Raw genomic sequence first — 19076 nt, forward strand, 5'->3', positions numbered from 1 at the left:
GTATGTTGATGCCATGTTAACTGACAATCAATGCTCATCGCTAAAAACATTGTGCTTGCCACACAATCTATAGATTTATCATCAGTGCTTAAAGTGATATAATTGCTTCCTCTCTTTATGCTGAACTGCATACTGTTTGTTTCCTTTATGTTCAATGGTAATTTATTGCTTCAGTTATTTTTGAGAATGAATACAGCCGTGAAAATTGCTTTAGTTTTCAATGCTTTCAGCATTACCTTTCTTTAGTAAGGGCGCCACTCATACATACTTGATGTACTCTGGGAAACACCTCAAGTATAGGGTTCACTTATTAATTTTGTTAATACAACTTGTATGCTATCTATTCATGTCTTCAGAACAGAGACAGGTACCTCATCTATACCTGCTGGCTTCTTATTTTTTTAATCATTATACTGTCTTCCTAAATTCAACCTCTGTTGTGGGAAACAACATCATTGTGCTTCATGTGTAAGTCATTGTGGGTGCTACATGTGTTTTAGGAAGATTTCACTGCAGGTTCTTCACAATACCAGAGAAATAATCATTTACAAAATTTGCTAATCCCTGAGGACTTTCTATTAATCTCTCCCCATCTCTGATTCATATGTTTTTATCCTTGTGTGTGTCTTTTCTAGCTTCTTGTTTTATAACATCCAACACCACTTTGTTATTATTTTCTGCATTGTACATTAATTTATCATTTAATGATTTTTTCCCCACAAGCAGTACTCTCCTGTATATTTTTAATACATGTGATAGTACCCAAGGAACTATGTATCAGTGCAGTTCTTTTGCAAAGAACTGAGAAATTTAAGTCTCTGTGAAGACCTTCTAATACCTGCAGTTATTCACCTATTTTCCTTAGCTACTGCTGTAGAAATTGCTACTTTTAGAAATCATCAAAAATCAATTTAAACAATTTGCAAAATTTAGAGAATATGTCATCTATATTGCTTTCCATTAAAACTTCATCCCAGGTTTGATTTGAAAATGTCCTACAAAATGTATGTAAAGTATCTTATGATCTAACAAAATCCTTTTGTACACCTGCATTTTTGTAGGTTTCACTGAGCCTGTATTTAGCTTCATTATCTAACAGAAATGATCCAAAATGCCACTTGAGATCTCTTATAAATATTAACATGGTCTAAAGTTGAAGTTGAACTTTCTGAAATCCTCATAGCTGTGTTTACCATTTGTGTCAAACCAATAATGTTCAAAATATTTAGGAGGTTATTACTAATTTCACCCTCAGCACCTGTGTTGATATTCATGTCTCCATATATTATTACACTGGTTTTGGGGGCTGAGAACCTTTACAGGACTTCAGTTAATTTGTCGAAGAAAGTGTCCACATTACCACTAGGTGATCAGTAAACACACAGAACAATTAGCTTCTTATAGGCAACTTGCTTCATTATTTCAATTGGTGACAATTCAAAATGTTAAGATGTGTGCTACCCCTGATATACGAGGGTGGTTTGAAAAGTTCTCAGAATCACAATGAGAGGTCAGCACTAGTGCAATGAGTTGTTCATGTGATATTCATTGGACTGTTGCCTGTAAACACATGCCACGTCAGTGCTCTTGGAAGAGGGCTGTGACAGTGATGTGGCTCTGTTGTTGTTTCTGCATAGTGATTTGCTAAGATGGAAAAAATTGAGATTCGAGCAGTGATTAAGTACTTCGTAAAGAAAGGTATGAAAGCAAAAGACATTCATGCCGATTTCCAGGATACACTGGGGGACTCTGCTCCTTCATATTCAACTTTTGCCAAGTGGACAAATGAATTTCAGTTTGGTTGGGAGAGCTTAGCTGATGATCTGCGCAGTGGTCAGCCAAGAGGTGTCAAAACTCCATGGCCGTGCGGTTCTGGCGCTGCAGTCCGGAACCGCGGGACTGCTATGGTCGCAGGTTCGAATCCTGCCTCGGGCATGGGTGTGTGTGATGTCCTTAGGTTGGTTAGGTTTAAGTAGTTCTAAGTTCTAAGGGACTTATGACCTAAGATGTTGAGTCCCATAGTGCTCAGAGCCATTTGAACCATTTGAATCAAAACTCCACAAATCATTGCGAAAGTGCATAAAATGGTCACGGAGGATTGACGACTGAAAGTACGAGACTGGTGCTGTGACTCTTGACACTGGATCAAAAATGCATGAGAACTGACATATTGGAACAATTGTTGGGCCATTTTAGGTGAAACGAACAAGATTTTTTACACTGGTTTGTGACCACAGCTGAAACATGGGTGCGGTACTATACCCCAGAGACAAAACAACAGTCAAAGCATTGGAAACGTGCTGATTCTCCACCGCAAAAGAAAGCAAAGACAGTTACTTTGGTGAGAAAGGTCATGGTATCAGTGTTCTGGGATTTGAAGGGAATTCTGTTCGTAGACTATCTCCCCACTGGGCAAACAATTACTGGAGAATACTATGCTAACCTCCTGGACAAATTGCAACAAAAGATACATGAAAAAAAGGCCAGGTTTAGCAAGGAAGAAAGTCAACTTCCATCAAGACAATGCGCGCCTGCACACATGTGCCATTACCATGGCAAAATGACACGGAAAAAGGTATTAATTGTTGCCACACCCACTTTATTCACCTGATATGGCTCCATTAAGACTTCCATCTCTTTCAAAATCTGAAAATTTTCTGCATGGATGAAGATTCACTTCAAACAAAGAATTGATAGCCGGAGTTGACAACTCCTGGCCTGGAGCAAACTCATTTTTGAGATGGGATCAAGGCCCTGGAACATTGTTGGACCAAGTGCATTAATCTACAAGGAGATGACATTGAAAAATAGAAAACTTTAAGTGATGTAAGTACTTTTTTCTATTCTGTTCTGAGAACTTTTCAAACCACCCTCGTAAAAACATAATCCCCACTCTTTAAGCTAGACCTACAGTAGCAACTTGCACATTCATGTGATGTTAGCACTATATGCTGCAATTCATCATCTCTACACCAGTGCTCTGTAATGCATACTAATAGGCTGCTCAAAGACTGTAATTCAACTTTAAGCTGGCGTACTTTAGTTTTACTGGACTGCTACATTCTGATGAATAAAACAGAATTCTGAACAAACTTCCATGGTGCTTGCACACTCCAGTGGGAGTACATTCTATTTCCTGCATACACAGTGCAGAAGTCTCTAAGCTGGTTGAGATACTTTTAACACAAGGTAGCCTCTTGTCAGGGTTTATCCTAAAAAGGCCGAGTTCTCCTACCCATGACAACAAGTACTTGACCCACTGACTATACTCTCACTAATCAACACTACCAATTTCTCTTTCCCAAACCTGTTGAAGTGCAGACCATGTTTAGTGTAGCTCCATCTCCTGACAGTTTCCACTGCAATGTGTGCCCAGCTGGCAGTCATCAGCTCCATCTCCAACTCTGTACTGACATACTTTACACTACCAAGATGAGGGCAAACATGCTATTGGAACAGCCCTACCATACTCACACTGGTGCCACTAGCTAGGGAAGCTATCTTATTCAGGTTGCCACCTATGTTGTATGCTCTGCTCCTGTTTAGGCTGTTACCTGCCCCACCCCTATCACTACCTGAACATCTTTCATGAAATCCTTACACGAAGGCCATAAACCCTCAGTCACCTGAACCAGTCCAGCACTCAGCTTGAAAATGCTCATAACTGATACTCTTCCCCTTGTAAGCTAATTTGTGTGTGTGTGTGTTTTATTTCAGTTATCACCAAGGAAAGACAATATCCAATAACTGAGAAACATTTTCAGCCTTGCTTAAGTGACTGTTGTCTGCTGACTGTGTCAGCTCGTGTAATTCATATCTGATATAGCACCTAGCTGATGATATTTGGATTTTTTTTTTTTGACAGTAATACAATGGGAAACCCATGAAATATTTTTGGTGATATTACTGATTTGTAATACTGACTTTTTAAAGATAAAACACTTATTACCTTATATGATCATGCACAACTAATCATCAAAAGTTCTATTTATTTGAATAAAATATCAGAGAAGAAATTTTATGAATTACGAGGCCTGCCTCTAGCATTTTTATGCAAACTGTCTGAGAAGTCTCAAAATTAGTTCAGAGCAAACATGTGTTTCTTTCAACAATGTCTACAACATACATTCATATTTCTATGAGTGCCTCATGTATAAAAGTTATGGATCATTAAATTAATAAAACTCATTTTAACATAAATACCCTTCATTATAGTATTGGAAACCAAACATTCAATGCTCATATGGGAAGAAAACAGGTAACTGCAGTTAATGATAAGACCACAGAGTATAAAAATGATAAAAAAGCAAACATACCTTCACATTGTCCTGTTTGTGCATTAAGTGTGTATCCTGTACCACAGCTTGTTACACGAATGCAGTGAAATGATCCAATAGTGTTATCACACCTTTGAGTTGGCAGGCAGTCGTGTTTGTTAAGCTGACATTCATTAATATCTGAAATATATTTACATACGTAAATATACATGGATATATCTTCTTTCTGGTACCAAAAGTGCAAACAGCACAACATTCCTGAAAATACAATTAGTTACCCAGTAAGACAGATACACTATGTGATCAAAAGTATCCGGACAACTGGCTGAAAATGACTTACAAGTTCGTGGCGCCCTCCATTGGTAATGCTGGAACTCAATGTGGTGTTGGCTCACCCTTAGCCTTGATGACAGCTTCCAATCTTGCAGGCATATGTTCAGTCAGGTACTGGAAGGTTTCTTGGGGAATGGCAGCCCATTCTTCATGGAGTGCTGCACTGAGCAGAGGTACTGATGTTGGTTGGTGAGCCTGGCACGAAGTAGGCATTCCAAAACATTCCAAAGGTGTTCTGTAGGATTCAGGTGAGGACTCTGTGAAGGCCAGTCCATTAAAGGGATGTTATTGTCGTGTAACCACTCTGCCAGAGGCTATGTATTATGAACAGGTGCTTGATCATGTTGAAAGATACAATCGCCATCCCTGAATTGCCCTTCAACAGTAGGAAGCAAGAAGGTGCTTAAAACATGAATGTAGGCATGTGCTGTGATATTGCAACACAAAAAACCAAGGGATGCAAGCCTCTTCAATGAAATACACAACCACACCATAACACCACCACCTCTGAATTTTACTGTTGGCACTACACACGCTGTCAGATGACGTTCACTGGACATTCACCATACCCGCACCCTGCTGTTGGATCACCACATTGTGTACCATGATTTGTCACTCCAAACAATGTTTTTCCACTGTTAAATTGTCCAATGTTTATGCTCCTTACACCAAGCGTGGCATCATGTGGCTGCATTTACCGGCATGATATGCTGCTTATGAGCTGCCGCTCGACCATGAAATCCAAGTTTTCTCACCTCCTGCGTAACTGTCACCAAGCAAGGTGGCACAGTGGCTAGCGCACTGGACTTGCATTTGCGATGACAATGGTTCAATCTCGCGTCCGGCCATCCTGATTTAGGTTTCCCATGATTTCCCAGAATTGGTCCAGGCAAATGCCAGGATGGTTCCTTTGAAAGGGCATGGCCGACTTCCTTCCCCATCCTTCCCTAATCCAATGAGACTGATGACCTCACTGTCTGGTCTTCTCCCCTAAACAACTCAACCCTACCTAACTGTCATAGTATTTGCAGTGGATCCTGATGCAATTTGGAATTCCTGTTTGATGGTCTGGATAGATGTCTGCCTATTACACATTACGGCCCTTTTCAACTTTTGGCGGTCTCTGTCAGTCAACAGATGAGGTTGGCCTGTATGCTTTTGTGCTGTACATGTTCCTTCATGTTTCCACTTCACTATCACGTAGGAAACAGTGGACCTAGGGATGTTTAGGAGCATGGAAATCTCACATACAGGCATATGACACAAGTGACACCCAATCACCTGACCACATTCGAAGCCCATGAGTTCCACGGAGTGCCCCATTCTGCTGTCTCACAATGTCTAATGACTACTGAGGTCACTGATATGGAGCACCTGGCAGTAGGTGGCAGCAAAATGTACCTAATATGAAAAACGTATGTTTTTGGGGGTGTCAGGATACTTTTGATCACATTGTGTAGGTCTGTACACAGACAACACTGTGATTCAGGAGTCCATTTCATTAAAAAAAAAGTTTTCTTAATGCCTGCAATACAAAGCTCACTAAGCCTATGAGTAGCAGAGTTATAGAACTTAAAGTCTTCTATGAGGAGAAGCTAACAGAAATAAACATATAATTTTCACACAGTGCTTACCAACACAAGCCTGAAGTACTGGATCCAACTGAAAGCCAGACTTACAGACACACAAAAAGCTCCCAGGGGTATTTTCACAGTTCTGTGTGCTGTCACAAGGGGATTCACCCTCTTCATGACATTCATCCACATCTAAAATAAAACAAAGGTGATTTAGGTTGTGTGTGTTTAGAAATGTTCTTTCTACAGTCCTTTTGCATTGTTAGTATTTTAACAGAAAAAACTTGTGTGAGAAGTGAGTTCTGAACATGGTATGATAACTAAACTATAGAGTGAAACTGCAAGCTACAAATAATTAGAGGATATTTCTCCCTTTCCTCTCTCTCACTTCATTAAGGCTATCAAACTGCCCTTTCAATTGCTTATGGGCTCAAATTAATCATTCACACTACATATTCTTACTACTGCCTGTAAAGCTCAGAAGTATTGGAATATGAACCAATATGGACTTGCAACACTTTCTAAATGTATTCATAAACTTCTGTGACTCACTCCTTTTTAAGTACACCTCTGTTACCCAATAACTGAGTATTTCTTCTCATTTATGTGATGCCTCAATAGAAAATAGTGTCCGCCTCCATAGCTGAAGGGTCAGTGCAGCAGAATGCCATGCTAGGGTCCTGGGTTCAACTCCCAGCTCAGTTGGAGGTTTTCTTCAATCAAGGACTGGGTGTTGTGTAATCTTCATCCTCATCAACAAGCAAGTCATGCAGTCTAACTTACAGGAGGCCCCGGCCATATGAAATTTCATTTCAATAGAAAATACTCAACTGTTACAGAAACCAAGGATCCTTACCACAACAAATCCACCCATAATCACTGTTTCAAACAGAGCTGACCTCTGGAATTTCCTATCATATTAAAACTGGGTGCTAGACTTGCCTCTGGGTGGCAGACTGGCCTCAAATCTAGAATGTTTGCCTTTTGCAGATAGATGCTTTACTGACTGACGTGCCCTCACAGCTATATGTTCGCCAGTAAATTTTTCCTACGTCCCAAACTTCACACATGATCTCCTGAATACCATGCAGGACTAACACTCTTGGAGGAAAGGAAATTGCAGAGAAATGGGCTTCTTCCCAAAATGGATTTGCTCTCTGCAGCAGTGTGTGTGCTGATTTGAAAAATGTCCTGGCAGACTGAAAGAGTGTGCAGAACCAAGAATTGAATCTGGAAATATTTTGACAAATTTTAATTTTTATCTCGTGATAAATTATATGAGATGACTGGTAAAATGATCATAGTTTTCCTTTGTCTCCAGCAGTAATCAAGTTCTTTATGAAATATTTCAATAAGCATGTCTTAAATGCATCTGCCCAACTTCTTTCATTAAGTTGACAATGTATTTGTGACCATGCCACATGACTTCAAAGATCCTCAGCAGTCAGTAAATCAGATTAATAGTTTGTGCCTTAATATTAACTAATAGAGTTGAAGTGAAAGAGATTGAAAGTTGTAATTTTTATAGTGTGTTATTCTATTGTAAATCAGATGGGCAACTTGGCTACTCTTCACATTGCAAGTCAATGCATTCTCAAATATGTTTCAGCAGGCTAGGTCTCTTCTGCCCCGAGCAGAAAGATGTACTTGTTCAATAATGTCAAGAAGATGTGCCCATGGCACCCCTACCTTTCTGTGATAATACATTAAAAACATGCAAGGTTCATTAGTTAGTTTATTACATGTTCTGCAGATAATTTGCATGTTTTTATTTATTTATTTTATAATGACTTCTGTTCATAACAGTATCATTATAGATGCTAGGATATGGTATGAGTCAATTCTTTTCTTACAAAATTTACAATAATAAATTCAGATGAGTAAACATGGAAGAGTCAAGCTCTAGCTCACATCAAAAGACATCCTAATACATGCAAACAAATATAGTATGTTATACAACAAAACAAGTACTCACATTCACGCCTTCCCTGAGACATTCATGTTGGTACTCAGATCGACTGATGTAACATCTTGATATATGAAAATGAACACAGTACATACCTTACAACAGGAGGAGGAGGATATTAGTGTTTAACGTCCCGTCGACAACGAGGTCATGAGAGACGGAGCGCAAGCTCGGGTGAGGGAAGGATGGGGAAGGAAATCGGCCGTGCCCTTTCAAAGGAACCATCCCGGCATTTGCCTGAAGCGATTTAGGGAAATCACGGAAAACCTAAATCAGGATGGCCAGAGACGGGATTGAACCGTCGTCCTCCCGAATGCGAGTCCAGTGTGTTAACCACTGCGCCACCTCGCTCGGTCCTTACAACAGAATGTAAGAGTCTGTACTCATGCATAAAATGAGATATCCCAGAATATGTCAAATAGTTGAAAATAAAAATGGCATACTTTAGAATAAAATATAAGAATTTGTACTTACGTATACAAAGAATGAGACATACCTATAATAAAACTCTATATTTTTTTAAATATTAGATGACTGTCCATCAAGCTCATATAATAATAGCTGCAGGGGACCCACAAGTGTCAGTATAAGATACAAAGAAATTCTCACTACAGAAGAGAGCAATAAAATCCTAGTGATTAACTGCTGAAGGATTCACAGCAAATTTTCAGAGCTTGAATCTCACCTAAAAAGCTGTGGAGCTCACATAACAGTAGGTGTAGAAATTGCAACTCTATGTGAGATTGTCTGTGCAATTCTCTGTATCAATGGTGGGCATACATTCATAACTGGATCCTTCTACTGACCAGCAGACTCATCTTCAGATGTAACTGAAACCTTTGTAGCAAAACTTAAGTTCACTAGTATATAAGTTTCCCACTCTTACTGTCTTCACTGGAGGAGACTTTAATCATCCAATAACCAATTGGGAAAACTACAGTTTTATGAGTGTTGGGCATGACAAGACATCCTGAAAAACATTATAGCCTTCTCTGAGAACTTCATAGGGAACATTATTGGGAAGCCCACTCATGATGGAAATGCAGGGTATTAAAAAAAAAAAAGTATTTCATATTCTGAGAGGTGATAGTATGGACCAAAACAAGACAAAAATGACCAGAAAACATGGGCTCCAAAATGTCTACCTTAAGTCCTATGAGTACTAGTTCATCTTCACTACTGTGGAACACATCTCTTCTACAGTATGTTTTTTGCTGTTACAAATGACCTGCAGAATTTAGTAAATAAATGAGGACACACCATTCTGTTATTGTGAATTAGCAAAACCAATAAATGTGAATGCAAAATAAAGTTGTGGTGATATACTGATACGTAGTGTAGAGTGATGTTTATGTTTGTACCATATTAAATACACTTTGGTACATTAGGATGTCTGCTATTTCACACAAACAGAATAATGCATTCTCATTTATTTACTCCATTAAGCAGGTTGTTCATAATAAGAAAGAGCTTGCAATAGAGGAGATATGTTGCACATTAGCAAAGATTCTCACACTATAATAAATGAATAATGAATAAGTTCTCATAGCAGTTTAGAGCCTATGTTTACAGGATGCTTATTCTTATTTTGTTCCATACTATCACCTCTCATAATATGGAATACCTTTTTATAAAATCCTGTATCAAAAACAGACCTGACCTCTTTTAGGATTCTGTATTAGACATTGTCACAACAATGGTTACCAAAGTACAAAGGGCAGCTAAAAAGCAGAAGGTTTTATATGTTGAGCAAAATGAATAAAGCGGCAACATAACTAATGAGGAGGTATTGAATAGAATTGGAGAGAAGTGAAATTTGTGGCAGAGCTTGACTAGAAGAAGGGACCGGTTGGCAGGCCATATTCTGAGGCATCAAGGGATCACCAATTTAGTATTGGAGGGCAGTGTTGTTGTTGTTGTTGTTGTGGAGTTGTTGTTGTTGTGATCTTCCAGTCCAGAGACTGGTTTGATGCAGCTCTCCATGCTACTCTATCCTGTGCAAGCCTCTTCATCTCCCAGTACCTACTGAAACCTACATCCTTCTGAATCTGCTTAGTGTATTCATCTCTTGGTCTCCCTCTACAATTTTTACCCTCCACACTGCCCTCCAATACTAAATTGGTGATCCCTTGATGCCTCAGAATACGCCCTGCCAACCGGTCCCTTCTTCTAGTCAAGCTCTGCCACAAATTTCACTTCTCTCCAATTCTATTCAATACCTCCTCATTAGTTATGTTATCTACCCATCTAATATTCAACATTCTTTTGTAGCAATAAGGAACTCAAAACATTTAGATCTGGAGAGGAGCATGTAGAAGAACTGTGGCTCAGGATTAGAAGAATAGTTGACCATGCACTTGATAAATTTGTATCTAGTAGAGAACAGTTGATTATTGGAGGGACCATACGTGGTAACAGTCACTGTAATGTAGCTGCTAAAGAAAGAGACTATTGCATAATAGGTGTAAAACAGAGCATAGGGCTATTGGTAAGGAGATACTGAATGAAACGTGAAACTTCCTGGTAGATTAAAACTGTGTGCTTGACCGAGACTCGAACTCGGGACCTTTGCCTTTTGCGGGCAAGTGCTCTACGAACTGAGGTACCCAAGCTCGACTCGTGCCCCGTCCTCACAGCTTTACTTCCACCAGTACCTCGCCTCCTACCTTCCAGACTTTACAGAAGCTCTCCTGCGAAACTTGCAGAACTAGCACTCTACATCCACATCTACATGATTACTCTGCAATTCACATTTAAGTGCTTGGCAGAGGGTTCATTGAACCACAATCATACTATCTCTCTACCATTCCACTCCCGAACAGTGCGCGGGAAAAACAAACACCTAAACCTTTCTGTTCGAGCTCTGATTTCTCTTATTTTATTTTGATGAACATTCCTACCTATGTAGGTTGGGCTCAACAAAATATTTTCGCATTGGGAAGAGAAAGTTGGTGACTGAAATTTCGTAAATAGATCTTGCCGCGACGAAAAATGTCTTTGCTTTAATTACTTCCACCCCAACTCCCGTATCATATCTGCCACACTCTCTCCCCTATTACGTGATAATACAAAACGAGCTGCCCTTTTTCGCACCCTTTCGATGTCCTCCGTCAATCCCACCTGGTAAGGATCCCACACCGTGCAGCAATATTCTAACAGAGGACAAATGAGTGTAGTGTAAGCTGTCTCTTTAGTGGACTTGTTGCATCTTCTAAGTGTCCTGCCAATGAAATGCAACCTTTGGCTCGCCTTCCCCACAATATTATCTATGTGGTCTTTCTAACTGAAGTTGTTCATAATTTTAACACCCAGGTACTTAGTTGAATTGACAGCCTTGAGAATTGTACTATTTATCGAGTAATCGAATTCCAAAGGATTTCTTTTGGAACTCATGTGGATCACCTCACACTTTTCATTATTTAGCGTCAACTGCCACCTGCCACACCATACAGCAATCTTTTCTAAATCGCTTTGCAACTGATACTGGTCTTCGGACGACCTTACTAGATGGTAAATTACAGCATCATCTGCGAACAGCCTAAGAGAACTGCTCAGATTATCACCCAGGTCCTTTATATCCTGAAAGAAAGGATATTGCAGAGACATGGCTTAGCCACAGCCTTTGGGATGTTTCCAGAATGAGATTTTCACTCTGCAGTGAAGTGTGCGCTGATATGAAATTTCCTGGCAGATTAAAACTGTGTGCCGGACCGAGACTCGATCTCGGGTCCTTTGCCTTTTGCAGGCAAGTGCTCTACAAAACAAAAGTGGAAAATGCTGAACTCCATTTTCAAATGTTCCTTTATAAAGGAAAATCCGGGGATATGGCCCCAATTTAATTCTCAACCCATTGCAAAGATGAGTGATATAGACATTAGTGTTGGCAGTGCAGACAAACAGCTGAAATTGCTAAAACTGAACAAAGCTAAAGGGGCCGATGCAATTGCCATCAGATTTTATACCAAATTTGCAGTTGAGTTATCCCTTCTTTTAACTACTAGATTGGTGCATAAGTTTGTAGCGTTTTTGTCCTGCAGTTTGAATTCTGAATTGTGGTTTATTTGTCTTATAAAGTACATAGTCAAAATCATTTGATTCAGGTACAGGAGAGGTGTCAAAATTGTGGTAAAATTTCACCATAAACCCAGAACAGCTGATGTTAACAAATATAATTTCATTGTATATACATACAATAAAATCTAACACTTAATTACTCCTTGCTCAAATTCTGGCTTAATATTAAATATGTTTTTGGGCATGTACTTGTTATATATTGTCATCCCATTATACTGTGGAGTCTGTGCAAATAATTTCAACTCATGCGAGGCTGGCATAAAATTGTTTTTATTTCTCATGTTATACCTGTGATTAAATTGATCCTTCTCAAACAATTTTTGTCTGCTGTGTAGGAGGATTATAATTTCATATGCTTATATGGAGGGGACAGTTAGGATTTGTTTCCAAAATAATGGGCAACAAGATTCAGTTTGCTGTGCAATGCACATGTAGCTGACAATTTTCTTTTCCAATTTCAGTATTCGAGATACACTACTTGAACTTTCCCAGAAAATTACACCACATCTAATAACAGATTTAAATTTTTTTCTGTAACCAAGTCAATGGAATTTGCTAGTATTTGCATTGCAAATGCAAAACTGCATAGTTTATTTGATAGGAAGTCAATATGTGTATTCCAGCTTAAATTCTTGGTCCTAGGAATTAGACCATGTCCTAGGAATCAGACCATGCCAACTTCTTCCATAAGTTGACTGTTAAGTTGAATTTTAAGTTCCACACATTTTGAATGTTTGGTTTTGAAATGTTCAGTTTTGCAATGTTCAGTTTCAAACCTTTTAACTGGAACTAGTTTTCTGAGATATCCAGTATGCTTACAATGGAGATCGGAATTATTTCTGCATAGTCACCTTTAATTAAAACAGAAGTATCATCTGCAAACAGAACTGATGGGGAATTTATATTTATGAGTAAGTCATTTATGTAGAATAGGAACAGGACTAGTCCCAAAATGGAGCCTTCAGGCACACCTTGTGATACTGTACTCCATTTAGAATATAATTCACTGCATTTGAAGTGACAGTTGCCATTTGTTTTATGTTGAGTAAGTATGATGTGAGCCAATTTAAAGCATTGGCCTTAATCTTGTATTTGTCTAATTTATAGATAAGCAAATCATGGTTCACAGAGTCAAAAGCTTTTGTGAGATCACAGAAGACACCTGAAGCTTTACTCTTCTGATACAATGATTTGCAGACCTTTTTGATAAAGTTATTCATTGCATACAGAGTGCTTTTTCCTGGTTCAAATCCAAACTGGTTACTTACAATAATATCATTTTCTACAATAAAATTTTTGATCTAGTTGGCAGCTACTTTCTCTAACATTTTTGACAGGATTGGAAGAATAGAAATAGAGTGATAGTTTCCCATGTCTTCCCTTGACCCTTTCTTGAACAGAGGTCTGACTTCATCGTACTTGGTATCCCAATTGCTATAAGATTATTTGTAGATCATCATTTTCTCATTTGTAGTTCACTGTTGCTATAAGAGTTTACATACTGTTATTTGGAGATAGTGAGTGTAGCCTTGAATACTCTAGAAAATGGAGTGCCAAGTGGACACCATTCTGACATATTCGTCTGTTTGAGTTCAATAGTGGGGTGATGGATGCAGAGGCAGCCAGAAACATTTGTGCTCTGTATGGGGGTAATGCCATTGAACAAGCATGGCAAGAAAATGGTTTGCTATTTCAAGAAGGATTGTTTTCACATTAGTGACTTTCCATGTTCAGGAAGACCATTGGGGTTTGATGAAGATTGTTTAAATGTGTTAATGCACAATGATCCAGAACTGGCAGATTTGATGAACTGTGATCATTCCACCATCATGCGACATTTGCATACAGTGTGAAAGGCTCAAGAACTGGGTGTACAGGTACCCATTGCTCTAAGCCAAAATCACAAAAATCAGTGGGTGGTCATATGTGCATCTCTGCTTGCTCATCATCAATTGGCTCATTAACAACACTGACAATTCCAATCTTGTATTGTTACTGGTGATGAGAAATAATGTTTTTATGCTAACATAATGTAAAGACAGGAATGGTTGATGCCAAAAAGCAAATCTAAAAAGATAGTGGTATGCATCTGATGGAACAACGATGGTGTGGTGTACTACAAATTGCTTTCCTGAAGTATATCCATCACTACTGATACTTATTGTCAACAGCTGAGACATCTTGCAGATGCAACCCATGAACAATGACCACAAAGTGTGAAGTGATGCTACTCCACCATAACACCTGCCTGCATTCTGCTAGACTGAGAAAGAACAGTATACAGGAGTTGGGTTGGGAAGTCATTTCACACCCATCTTACTCACCTGATCTTGTGCCCTCAGATTTTAAAGTTTTCCATTCTCTATTGAACAACCTTCAAACAACTCGCTTTTTGGACAAAAATCACTTTGAACATGGCTCAACGAGCTCTTTGCCTCAAAACCATATGATTTCTACAGTCACTGACTCAAAAAGATACCCCAGCAGTGGCAGACCATATATTATTGAGGACTAAAATCTCTGTTATGTGTATCTGTTGTGTTTATTAAACTTATGGAAAAATATTATGAACTTATGCACCAACCTAATGTAATCTACTGTAGATCCCTCAAACAAAAAATCACACCCATTATTTGGAAGAAAGCCCAGGTCATACCAGTATACAAGAATGGTAGCAGAACTGGTACACAAAACTTCTGTCCAATGACATTCATCTGATGTAGAAATTTATGAGATATTCTGAGCTCAAACACAATGAGGTACCTTGAACAGAATGTTCTCATTCATGACAATCAGCAAGATTCCAGAGACATTGATCATGTGAAACCAAACTTGCACTTTCCTCACGTTATATCCTGAATGTCATGGATCATGGCAGTCAGAGAGTCACAATATTTCTTGATTTCTGAAAAGTGTTTGAATCAGTACAATACCTACACTTATTATTGAAAGTACAGTTTTATAGTTTATCAACCAAAATTTGTGACTGGACTGTGAATGACTTGATAGGAAGGGTGCTGCATGTTATTTTTGATGGAGTGTCATTGACAGATGTAAAAGTAACTTCAGGTATTCCCCAGGGAAGTGTGCTGAGACCCTTGCCATTCATGTTGTATATTAATGATCTTGCAGACAATTTTCATTGGAAACCTGAAACTTTTTGCAGTTCATACACTCATCTAGAACGAAGAACTATCTGAAAAAAAAAAACTGCACAAATCTTTAGTCAGCTCTCAATAAGATTTCAAAGTGGTGCAAAGATTGGCAATTTTCTTTAAATGTTCAAGAATGTAAAATTATCCACTTCAAAAAAATGAAAAACACAGTATCTCTTCAACAACAATGTCAATGAGATACAACTGGAATCGTTCAACTCACACAAATTCCTGAGTGTAACAGTTTATAGGGATATGAAGTGGAAGGATCACATAAGCTCTGTCATAGCATGTGGCAGACTTCAGTTCATTGGCATAAAAAAGGAATCAGTTTACACAGGAGATTGCTTACAAAGCACTTGTGTGACCCATCCCAGAATATTGCTCAGGTGTGTGAGCCCTGTACCAAATAGGACTAATAGGGGATATTAATTGTACACAGTGAAGAGCAGCATGAATGGTCACATGTATATTTGACACTTGGGAGAGATGCTGGAGAAACTGAACAGGAAGATGATGCAAACTATTCCAAGAAAGTCTGCTTTCAAGAACCAGCTTTAAATCATGAATCTAGGAATATAATACAATCTCATATGTATCACTCCCATAGAGATTTAAACAGTCATTCTTCGTGTGTCCCACATGTGAATGGAACAGGAAGAAGTTGTAATAACTGTTGCCATGGGAGGTACCATTCGCTATGCACTTCACAGTAGTTTACAGAGACCAGATGTAGGTGTAGATAAATGGACACATTCATTTATACTAAACAAAGTCAACCATGATTTTTGTGACATGCATTCCTTCAATTTGCTCTTGATTTTGGTGTGTATATCCTCTTTGACTTTTGATTCACTAAATTATGGGAATCTCTTCATGGTTCATTCTCTACAAAAAATTTCATTCGACCTAACTTTATGTGTAAATGTGGATGTAATACCTTATTGGGATCAACTATTGACTCAGGCAGGATATATTTCACACCTAGCTGTAGTGAATTTCTTCTAGGTCAGTGAGTTTCATCCTGTAGGGCCACTAACAGGTTAAAAGTAAAATTTTGAGGAGGGGCACTGGAACACTGCAGTAGCCACCAGATGCTGTGAGCGTGGCATATAGATATTTGGGTTAAGATAACAAGCATGTGAAATTATTGTGAGATGGGTTTGTCTAGCTCAGTGTAACTTTCCAGCATGGGCAAGATGGTGTCTTCATCATTTGTGTTTTTGTGGTGTTGCCAAGTGCATGACTCGGAGCAGCATATTGACACAATAAGGGTACTCCTATCTGGTATTAATAACTGTTGATTTTCTACCAGAGGCTGTCTCAATCCAGCAGTACCACCAGGATGCTGGAGTTATGCCAGATGAGGAGATGACACAGAGCTGACAGCCGCAGGCACAGGTTTGAGTCCTCACCAGGGTACAATCCACAAAGTCCGCCATCAGACTTGGTTCCACAGTGCACCAGGACTGCCAGTCTGCTCCAGCAGCTGCCACACTTCAGCCAGGAGGCAGCGGGTTGCACACTGGGCACAGAAGCTGCTCTCCAACAATCCACTGGACATGCCTCACTCTGCTCATCTTAGCTGCCCGGGTGTGGTCATTTATCAAAGAGGGGCTACCTCAGCAAGATTCCACTGCATACCACTGATGTCACTGCTGTGGCTCATGCAAGACAGTTCCAAGTCCATTGCCAAGTGCAGATGTCAACAAAGAGGGGTGCCAGCATGTGTTGCAGCTAGCTGGACGGATGCTAGCAGCCGACTGATAGATTACCAGCCCACTCCTGTGAGGAAGGGGCATGATTGCCTCCCCACCGAGCCACACAATCAATGATAACTGGGAAATAAAGTGTTAATTCTGACAGCCACTTCTTCCTGAGCCTTATCACCCTCCTTTCCAGCCTCATTCGTAAGCCACCCGGCCTCCTAATAATGTAGCCACCTCATATCAAATGCAGGGTCAGCTATACTCTCAGGCAATAAAAGTCATGGGACAGCAAGACACACATTTACAGATGGTGGCAGTATTGTGTACACAAGGCATAAAAGGGCAGGCAATGATGGGTATCCGACGTGAAATGGTGTCCGACGTGAAATGGTGTCCGACGTGTTTAAGGGAGCACGACAGGAATTAACAGGCTTTGAACGTGTAATGGTAGTTGGAGCTAGATGCAAGGGATATTCCACTTCAGAAATAGTTGGGGAATTCAATATTTTGACATCCACAGTGTCATTACCTCTTACCAAAGACAACACAGTGGCCAACGGCCTTCACCTGATGACCAAGAGCAGCAGCCTTTGGGTAGAGTTGTCAGTGTTAACAGGCAAGTAACACTGCATGAAATAATCACAGAAATGAATTTGGCATATACAATGAATGTATCCATTAGGATAATCCTGCAAAATCTGGCGATAATGGGCTATGTCACCTGACGACTGACATGAGGGCTTTTGCTAACAGCACGACATTGTGATGCAGTGCCTCTCATGGGCTCATGACCATATCAATTGGACACTAGATGACTTGAAAACTGTGATCTTGTCAGATAAGTCCTGATTGCAGTTGATACGAGCTGATGGTAGGGTTTAAGTGTGGTGCAGACCCCATGAAGACATAAACCCAAGTTGTCAACAAGGCATTGTGCAAGCTGGTGGTGGCTCCACAATGGAGTGGTTTGTGTTTATATGCAATGGACTGGGACATTTGGTCCAACTGAACTGATCATTCAATGGAAATGGTTAGGTTCATCTACTTGGAGGTCATTCGCAGCCATTCATTGATCTCATGTTCCCAAACAACAATGGAACTTTTATGGATGACAATGCATCACATCATTGGGCCACTATTTTTCATGTTTGGTTTGAAGAGCATTCTGGACAATTCAAATCAATGATTTGCCCACCCAGATCACCCAACATGAATCCCATCAGACATTTATGGGACATAACTGAGAGTTCAGTTCGTACTCAAAATCCTGCACCAGCAAGACTTTCGTAATTATGGATGGCTATAGAGGCAGCATGGCTCAGTATTTCTGCATGGGACTTCCAATGACTTGTTGAGTCCATACCACATTGAGTTACTGCACTATGCCACACTAAAGGTCTGACACAGTATTAGGTTGTATCTCATGACTTTTGTCACCTCAGTGTAAAGGGGCGTCAGAAATACCAACATTACCTTCAGTGGGCAGTAGGGGTTATGTTGTCCACACAGTGTGATGCCTGGAACATGATCCGCAGTGTCAACATGGTGGGGCAAGAGGAGAAACTGTTAATTACTTTTTATGTGTGTGAAAGGCTTGGGATCACAGATGGAGTGTCACTGTAACATGAAGGTTACTCTGTTTAGAGTAGAAGAACCAGCTGATGTGTCTGAATTTTGTGGCAACAGTAAAGAGCATTATTTAGGGCCTGTGTAATCTGTTTGGCAATTCTGCATCCTGTGCTGAATCTGTATCTGTAACTTGTTTTAGGGGCAATTGTTTTTGTCATGTTACAAAGCAGTGAAGAGATTCTAGATGGTTGATGGTGATGCACTTGGTGTAATTGTTTTCTTTTTGTCATTTGGTAATTGATGTTTATTTCTATTGTGTATGAATGAAGGATGAAGGCATTGTCACTGGGTTGGAAGCAATTCAAGCATTAGTTAATGAGGCACCGTGATGAAGAGCAGAAAATACAGCCTTGAATAAT

General features: G+C 39.6%; 1 protein-coding gene across 5 annotated transcripts in view; it reads right to left on the bottom strand.

Moving 5' to 3' along the window:
- The window catches only part of LOC124555780 (fibulin-1-like), a 630166-nt gene that overhangs the window by 85988 nt on the left and 525102 nt on the right, over positions 1-19076 (bottom strand). For 4 of the 5 annotated variants that reach the window (XM_047129834.1, XM_047129832.1, XM_047129833.1 and 1 more), the window contains 2 exons: positions 6245-6376; positions 4317-4457 (listed from right to left, as the gene is read on the bottom strand). In XM_047129834.1, coding sequence (XP_046985790.1) covers positions 4317-4457; positions 6245-6376 — 273 coding nt within the window. The remainder of the gene's footprint in view (positions 1-4316; positions 4458-6244; positions 6377-19076) is intronic. The other variant, XM_047129831.1, reaches the window with a different exon arrangement.

This window comes from Schistocerca americana, chromosome X, assembly GCF_021461395.2.
Source record: "Schistocerca americana isolate TAMUIC-IGC-003095 chromosome X, iqSchAmer2.1, whole genome shotgun sequence".
NCBI classification, from domain to species: Eukaryota; Metazoa; Arthropoda; class Insecta; order Orthoptera; family Acrididae; genus Schistocerca; species Schistocerca americana.